Source organism: Suncus etruscus, chromosome 8 (genome assembly GCF_024139225.1).
Source record: "Suncus etruscus isolate mSunEtr1 chromosome 8, mSunEtr1.pri.cur, whole genome shotgun sequence".
NCBI lineage: Eukaryota > Metazoa > Chordata > Mammalia > Eulipotyphla > Soricidae > Suncus > Suncus etruscus.
In genome coordinates, this window is record NC_064855.1 from 16,607,734 (window position 1) to 16,615,652 (window position 7,919).

The 7,919-nt window shown below is 44.9% G+C and overlaps 1 protein-coding gene across 1 annotated transcript; it reads left to right on the top strand.

The window, feature by feature from the left end:
* The first annotated feature begins 5,431 nt into the window (after positions 1–5,431).
* Positions 5,432–7,919, top strand: LOC126015824 (apolipoprotein A-IV-like). Its single transcript, XM_049778405.1, has 3 exons — positions 5,432–5,480; positions 5,705–5,852; positions 6,932–7,919. Exons 1-3 carry the CDS (start codon positions 5,432–5,434, stop codon positions 7,917–7,919), a joined length of 1,185 nt encoding a protein of 394 aa, XP_049634362.1.

Here is a 7,919-nt window from a genome sequence, read left to right on the forward strand (position 1 = left end):
TTTCTGTCTGGATGCAGTGTGACTCCTCATATCCTGATCGTGGTGGGGTAGACAGTGGGGGAAACTGACCACTGCTTGGCAAAGGTGAGCAGTGGAGGCGAGGGATAGTATGGTCTGGGACATGAAACTGCAGGAGGGTGGTCCCACTGGGTCTAGTTTTGTGGCCCCACCCATTTCCCCTTGCGGGGCTCCTTTCTAAATTCAAGTCTAGTACATTGGTTTTCCTCCGAATTTCTAGATATATCAAATAGCCTGCTATCTCTAGGGTACATCTCTATGGACAGCAGTTTGGAATATTAATCAGCACCCCCTCTTTTTATTCATTTCTTTCCTTGATTGGCCAGAGATCAAACCCAGGGTCTTGTTTTGTGGTTGTGTTTTGTTGGTGTTTTTGTTTGTTTTGTAGCCACCTCAGGTGCTCAGGGTTTAGTCTGGGCTCTGTATTCAAGAATCATTCCTTGTGGGGCCCTGGGGACTATATGGGTTGCTGGAGATGGAACTTGGGTCCCCACATGCAAGGTAAATGTGCACCCCACTGTCCTATTATTCCAGCACCAAACCTAGATCATGTCAGATAAGTGTTTATTGTGAGATTCACCTTCAGTCTTTTCACTTCTCTTTTTCCCTCTCTGTCTCTGTCTCTTTCAATTTTTCTACACTCAGTTATTCTAGTTCTTACTCTTGGCTTTATACACAGGGATCATTCTAAGCAGAGTAAGGGAACTATATAGAGTTTATATATTTATATATATAAACACATATACATATATATGTTTATATATACATATATATGGGGTAAGAGAGATTGAACCTCATCTGTGTGGGCAAGGCAAGGGAGCTACCAACTGTCCCATCACTTCAGTACCTTCTTGACAATCAAATCCAGGTCAGCCATGTGTAAGGCAATGTCCATCCCACTGTACTATATCTCTGGCCCCTGAGATCTTGTTTTAACAGCATCTTTGCCCCTCTTGGAGAATGTTCAATGCTCCACCATCCCTTATCTTGTTGCTGATGTAGTTGCCATGATTGGGCGCATCCCTAATTTTAGGGTTCGCTCACTTGAGTTCTGTTACTGGCCACTCCCTGACACTGCTCACACAACCCCCATGGAGAGCAATTCTAAACCAGACAAATCACTGTGGCACCGAGATTCCCAAGATGGATTTGACCTAAAACCCAACCACAACTATTTATTTTATTTTGTTTAGTTGGGGGTCTACTTCTGGCTCTGTGCTCAGGGGTCTCTTCTGGCAGTGCTTAAGGACTATTTGTGGTATTGGGGATTGTGGGATTGTGGGATTGTGGGTATTGGTATTGACCCAGTTCAGATGCAGATATGAAAAATCCCATCACCTGTGTTATCTCTCTAGTTTCCTCTTTCTTCTCTTTCTTTCTTCTTCTTTCTTTCTTTCTTTCTTTCTTTCTTTCTTTTCTTTCTTTCTTTCTTTCTTTCTTTCTTTCTTTCTTTCTTTCTTTCTTTCTTTCTTTCTTTCTTTTTCTCTTTCTTTTCTTTCTTCTTTCTTTTCTTTCTTCTTTCTTTCTTTTCTTTCTTCTTCTTCTTCTTCTTTCTTCTCTCTCTTTCTCTCTCTCTTTCTTTCTTTCTTTCTTTCCTTCCTTCTTTCTTTTGTATGCTTCCCTTCCTTCTTTCCTTCCTCCTTCTTTCTTCCTTCCTCCTTCTTTCTTTCTTTCTTTCTCTTTCTTTCTTTCTTTTCTTTTCTTTCTTTCTTTCTTTTTTCTTTTTCTTCTTCTTCTTTCTTTCTTTCTTTCTTCTTTCTTTCTTTCTTTCTTTCTTCTTTCTTTCTTTCTTTCTTTCTTTCTTTCTTTCTTTCTTTCTTTCTGTATGTTTTTCCTTCCTTCTTTCCTCCCTCTCTCCCTCCCTCCGTTCCTTCCTTCCTTTCCTTTTTCTTTCTTCATTCTTCCTTCCTTCTTTCTTTCTCTCTCTTCTTTCATCCTATTCTTCTTTCTTTCCTTCTTTCCTCTTTCCTTCTTTCCTTCTTTCCTTCCTTCCTTCCTTCCTTCCTTCCTTCCTTCCTTCCTTCCTCCTTCCTCCTTCCTTCCTTCCTTCCTTCCTTCCTTCCTTCCTTCCTTCCTTCCTCCCTCCCTCCCTCCCTCCCTCCCTCCCTCCCTCCCTCCCTCCCTCCCTCCCTTCCTTCCTTCCTTCCTTCCTTCCTTCTCTCTCTCTCTCTCTCTCTCTCTCTCTCTCTCTCTCTCTCTCTCTCTCTCTTTCGGCTACACCCAGTGATGCTCAGGGGTTATTCCTGACTATTCACTCAGAAATTGCTCCTGGCTCAGGGGACCATATAAAATGCCTGGGATTAAACCAAGATCCATCTGAGATTGGCTGCATGCAAGGCAAATGCCCTATCAGCCCCTGGGGGTAATTTTTATTTGTTTTTGTTTTTTAAATATAAATTACTAATTTTTTTTTTTTGGTTTTTGGGCCACACCCGGTGACGCTCAGGGGTTACTCCTGGCTATGCGCTCAGAAGTTGCTCCTGCTTGGGGACCATATGGGACGCCGGGGATCGAACCGCGGTCCGTCTGAGGCTAGCACAGGCAAGGCAGGCACCTTACCTTTAGCGCCACCGCCCGGCCCAAATTACTAAATTTTATATGGTTCCTTTAAGTTGTGTTTTTTTGTTTGTTTGTTTGTTTTTTTTCTTTGGGGGGGTTACTCCTGGATAAGTGCTCAGAAATTGCCCCTGGCTTAGGGGGACCATATGGGACACTGGGGGATTGAACCGAGGTCCTTCCTTGGCTAGCGCTTGCAAGGCAGACACCTTACCTCTAGGGCCACCTCGCCGGCCCCTAAGTTGTGTTTTTTTAATTATTTATTTAAACACTATAGCTACAAGGTTGCTCATAGTACAATTAGGCTTTTGTTTACAATAAAAAGATGTTCATGATTTAGTTTGTCATACAATGTCATACATCATACAAATGTCATACAATGTACAACACCTTTCACTAGAACACATTTTCCATCACCAATATCCCAGTTTCCCTCACTCCTTCCCACCTGCCTACTTCTGGGGCAGACATTTTCTCCTTTCACTCTCTGTCTGTCTCTATCTCTATATCTCTCTCCTTTCTCCTTTTTAGATATTGTGGTTTGCAATAATGTTGCTGAAAGGGAACCATGCCTATCGCTTTATTTCCTTGTAGCATCCTGTTCTTGTCCAGAGTTATCATTCCCAACTATCATCACCATGGACCATTCTCTGCCTAACTTCACTCCCCTGCTATTTCTGGCAAGCTTCCTGCCATAGACTGGTCCTCCTGGCCCTCCTCTCTATTTTGCTGGACACTATAACCATACTATCTATTACTTTTTATAATCCACAAATGAGTAGAGTCATTCTGTGTCTATTCTTCCTTCTATGACCCATTCTGCTAAGCATGATACTCTCCAAATCCATTCATTTTTAAGGAAGAAATTATTTTTTTTCAAGACCATGTATCTGGGGCCGGGCGGTGGCGCTAGAGGTAAGGTGCCTGCCTTGCCTGCGCTAGCCTTGGACGGACCGCAGTTCGATCCCCCAGTGTCCCATATGGTCCCCCAAGCCAGGAGCAACTTCTGAGCGCATAGCCAGGAGTAACCCCTGAGCATTACTGGGTGTGGCCCCCCCCCAAAAAAAAGACCATGTATCATGTATTAAGTTGATCTTAATACATTAGTTTCCAGGTAAGTGGTAGTGTAATTATTAAAAAATGAAAAAGAAAAGAAAGAAGATGATGATAGAAAAAAAGAGTAAAAGAGTACAGCATTGAGAAAAATCTGTGAATTATTGTATCTCACATTGAGGCCATTAGTAAGATGTAGTAAGCTCTTATTGCTAGTTGATCATTCTGTGACTTTTTTTGTTTCAGAAATAGGTTACTTGAGATATACCTTAGTGTCTAAATTGGTGTATTCATACTAGAAAGACAATATTTAAAAAATTTAAATTGTCACATGTTGTATATTTTCATATATAACCGTTACATAGCTGCAAATATGGCCATGGGTTCAGAAATTACAAGCATTGTTGCTGATAATGTGGTTTTTCTGGGGTATGTGTTTGGCTGCCAGACTTTCTGGAAGTCAGAGAAGGCAAGGAGCAGGGGAGGGTGCCTATACTTATTCCAAAAATGTCTCAGTAATGTCAACCCTAATAATGGCATAACTGGAATTTGATCAAATTGGTAACTCTGCAGAGAGCCATTGATGAGTGAAGTTGACCATTGGCAAAGTGGCAGTTATAGATGTTGGATGCAGCTGGTGTGGCTTCCACACAGTAGACTTGACCCACTCTCTCCTCGGAGATGGCCATTTTCTGCACCTTATTTAATAAACCTATGCTACTTGGAGTCTTAGTGTTGCTCTCTCATCTCTCAGGCTTACATTTTCATGCCTGACTCAGTGCTCAGGGATCACCACTAGGATTGCTCAGAACAGCTGGAGTGTCAGGGATTGAACTCAGAGCAGCTGAATGTAAGACAAACATCTAACTTTCTGTACAGCCTAGACATCTTGCTTTTCTCATGGAGAAATGGGCTCATTTTCTCATGGAAAAATGAAGTCGAGTGGAGCCTTGAGTCAGAGGTGGGTGAAAAAGGATCTTCAAGGTCAGTGATTATGAACTTTCAAGCCAGAGCTCCACCACCTCCCTTCTTGGGTTCCCATGGACCTTGAACCCCCAGCCCCCAATATCATTTGTGGGTCTTGCATCTAGTATTTGGCCTCTGAGGCTGGGTGGGCAGGTGTTAGGGTGAGAGAACATGGGGAATAGAGATAGGAGCTATGAACTTTGTCACTGCCCCACTTCTGGCAGAAACACAATGAGGGTGTAAGTGGGAGTTCAGAGAGTTCTCTGCATAGCTACACCACTGATGTGGTGTAAGCTCAGAAGTAAAGCTCAGAAGCTCTTTTCTTGAGCATTTTTTCCTTTTCTTTTCTTGGCTCTGTCTACTCTCAGCTACCATGTGGTCTTGGATCACACATTCTAAGAAGCTGTTCCTTTTATGACATCATCCACTGATGTCATAAAAAACAGCTTCAATTTTTTAGAGCAGGACTAAGCATCCATAGCAACTGTGAGGGCACAGGAGGGTGGGTGGCAAGGCCCTGTTGCCTTCAGAGGGACAGGATCTGTGACATCCGGAAAGGGAAGATGGGACATTGGGGAAGTTTTGGAGAAGAGGGACATGGTGACAAAACTTTGCCAGGCCAGGGTGGGGATGAACAGAACATAACTTTCTGTTAGTGATGGTTTTGGGCCAACAGGAATGCATATTACACCAGGAAGTAGATAAAAAGGCAGTGGGTGGGTATATAAATGTGTGGGCCCAACTCAGTAGCCTGCAGCTGCCTCAAGTGCATTATCTTGATTTCACAGGATCCTGAAAGGTGCCATAGCACCAGGAGACTTGGCCGGAGCAGCTCAGGATGATCGTAAAGGCTGTGATCATGTCCCTGGCCCTAGTGGCTGGCACCAGTGAGTAGAGAACCTTCAAGTGGGACCACTGTGGCTGGGTGTGGGGAAGCATCTAAACATACCTCAGGCCAAAGCTGGAGGGAGTGGTTGCCCTGTGTCTACCATAATCACAGGACAGGGCCGGGCTTGTAGTAGGGACAGGTACAGTTTTACAAAATCAGGGAAGGAAGTGGGTCTTGTATGCACTTTCATCGAAACCCATCTCACCCACTGTCCCATGGCAGGTGCTATGCCTGAGATGAATAATGACAATGTCAACATTTCGGTTAGTGCTGATGAAGTTGCCACCGTGGTGTGGGACTATCTCAGCCAGCTGAAGCATGATGCCAATGGCACTGTGGAACAGAGAGCTGAACTGACCCAGAAGCTCAAGTAAGTAGGATGCAGTTAGCTGGGTACCAGAAAAGGCTGAACTCAAAACCCACCTGCTCCATCACCAACTCATCTGGGGACTCTGAACCATCCAAAGGGATGGACTAATCCAATATGGGCACAGGCTGACTCAGGCAACTGTTTTTGACCTTTGAGACATAGAGCCACAGGGCAACCCTCAGGCTCCGGGGTAGGGGGAAGACAAATGGATTGAGCTGTGTTGGAGAAGGACAGGCCAAAGTGAAATCAAGGCACAAAGGAGGGGACACTGCAGAAGGCTCAGAAATAGGGGAACCTGGGTGAGGAAGGCAGTGCTAGACTGTCAGGATGAGTGACAGAATGTGACTTTCTGTTAGTAACATTATCCCATGTCACAGTGTATGTGACATGCACTCTGGAAGGAAACAGCCCGAGGTCATATCAAGGGGGCAAGTGACTTCGATTGGGGGCAGAGGTCCAGACAGAAAAAATCAAGGTGATCACTTAGTCTGTTACATCCTTCCTCACACACTGTTCCCCGTTGCGAGCACCAGAGGACAGCCAGGAGGACACAGGATTCCTTCTCTCACTCAAACATTGGCAGTGGGTGTGAGAGACATGATCATGGAGAGAGGGGCACAGCTCACAGTTTGGGGGGGGGGAATGCTTAAAGCCCCTGTTTGAACCCGTGCACTGCGCTTGAGTCCCTGGGAGCCCCCAAAGGGGTAAAAGCAGGGGTCTTCTCAGATTTCTGAATACTAATTCAGAGTTCTGCACCTCACCCCCCAAAAGAGTGCAGGATACAGCTCTGAAATCCTGGCGATATAGTATGTAGGTAAGACTTGCAAATTCTAGAGGGGAAAATAATACTGAGGTAAGGTTCTGAAATTCTGGGGTAGGAGAGGTAGCACAGGGTACCATTCTTGTCTGGCACACTGCCAATCACAGTCCTTGGCATCACACATGATACCCTAGTCAGTCATGAGTGATCCCTGAGCACAATCAATGTACCACACACAATGAGAACCCCCACTTCCCAAAAGGAGGTTCTGCTGCATATCCTCAAGTGTAACTTAGACCTCTGTGCACTTCCCCTATAGAAACCTCTTCCACGAAAATATGTTGGAAAGATCTCATGACAAATTGTTTCCTGACGAGATGGAGAAGGAGCTGGTTCCTTTTGCTATAGACCTGTACAAGTGCCTCACCAAGGAGTCAGAGAAGAGGAAGGATGAGATCCAGAAGGAGCTGGAAGATTTGCAGGTGGAAATCGAGCCCCATTTCCAAGAAGTGAGACAGAAAATCAGGGACAATGCATGCCTGCTGCAGGAGCGCCTGGAACCCTACTTTAATGTGTTAAATGGCAGTGTGGAAAGAATGAAGTTTTTGAATGCTCAGGTATTGAAATGCGTAAACGACTTGGATAATGGGCCGAGTGACAATGCGGAGAGCCTGCAGGACTTGGTGTCTTCCATGCCCAACAAGATCAAGAAGAACATCACCATGAATCTATTGAAATTCCAGGCAGTCCTGATGGCACTCAAGCAGGAAGTTAAGAAAACGATCGGCCAGTCCATGAAGGAGCTGAGCCACAGCTTGGCCCCTTTCGTGAAGAACATGGATAAACTCGACCACCAGCTGGAGGGCCTCTCCTTCCAACTAAAGAAGGAAACAGTGAAGTTGGTGACCAACTTCTCTGCCAGGATCCATAAGTTGTGGAAAGTACTGGAGCCCCTGCCTGAGGCCATGCTGAGGGTAAACATGGATGAGATGGAGAAATCTCTGGCTAATCTGAATAAACTAGTCGAAGAGCAGGTGAAGATTTTCCAGTGCAAGGTGTCCTCCTATATTGAAAACTTCAACAAAGTGATGGGGCAGAAAGTAGAAGAATTTGGGCAGAAGCTGGGCCCACATGCAGGGTACATGGATGATCACTTGATCTTTCTGGAGAAGGAACTGAAGGAGAAGGTTAAGGCCCTCTTCAAGGAGATTCAGAATAGGAAGACTGGGAATTTACCTATATCTAACCCTCCAGAAGCGGGCACAGAACTCAACCCTTTAGAGCAGAATTCTGCCAATTTGGGATAG

What these genes read in the sequence shown, in the direction of transcription:
- LOC126015824 (XM_049778405.1), top strand. Translation starts at nt 5,432, where the DNA reads ATGATCGTAAAGGCTGTGATCATGTCCCTGGCCCTAGTGGCTGGCACC. An exon ending in GGCCCTAGTGGCTGGCACCA is followed by an intron (nt 5,481 to 5,704) that starts GTGAGTAGAGAA and finishes GTCCCATGGCAG; the next exon opens with GTGCTATGCCTGAGATGAAT. An exon ending in GAACTGACCCAGAAGCTCAA is followed by an intron (nt 5,853 to 6,931) that starts GTAAGTAGGATG and finishes CTTCCCCTATAG; the next exon opens with AAACCTCTTCCACGAAAATA.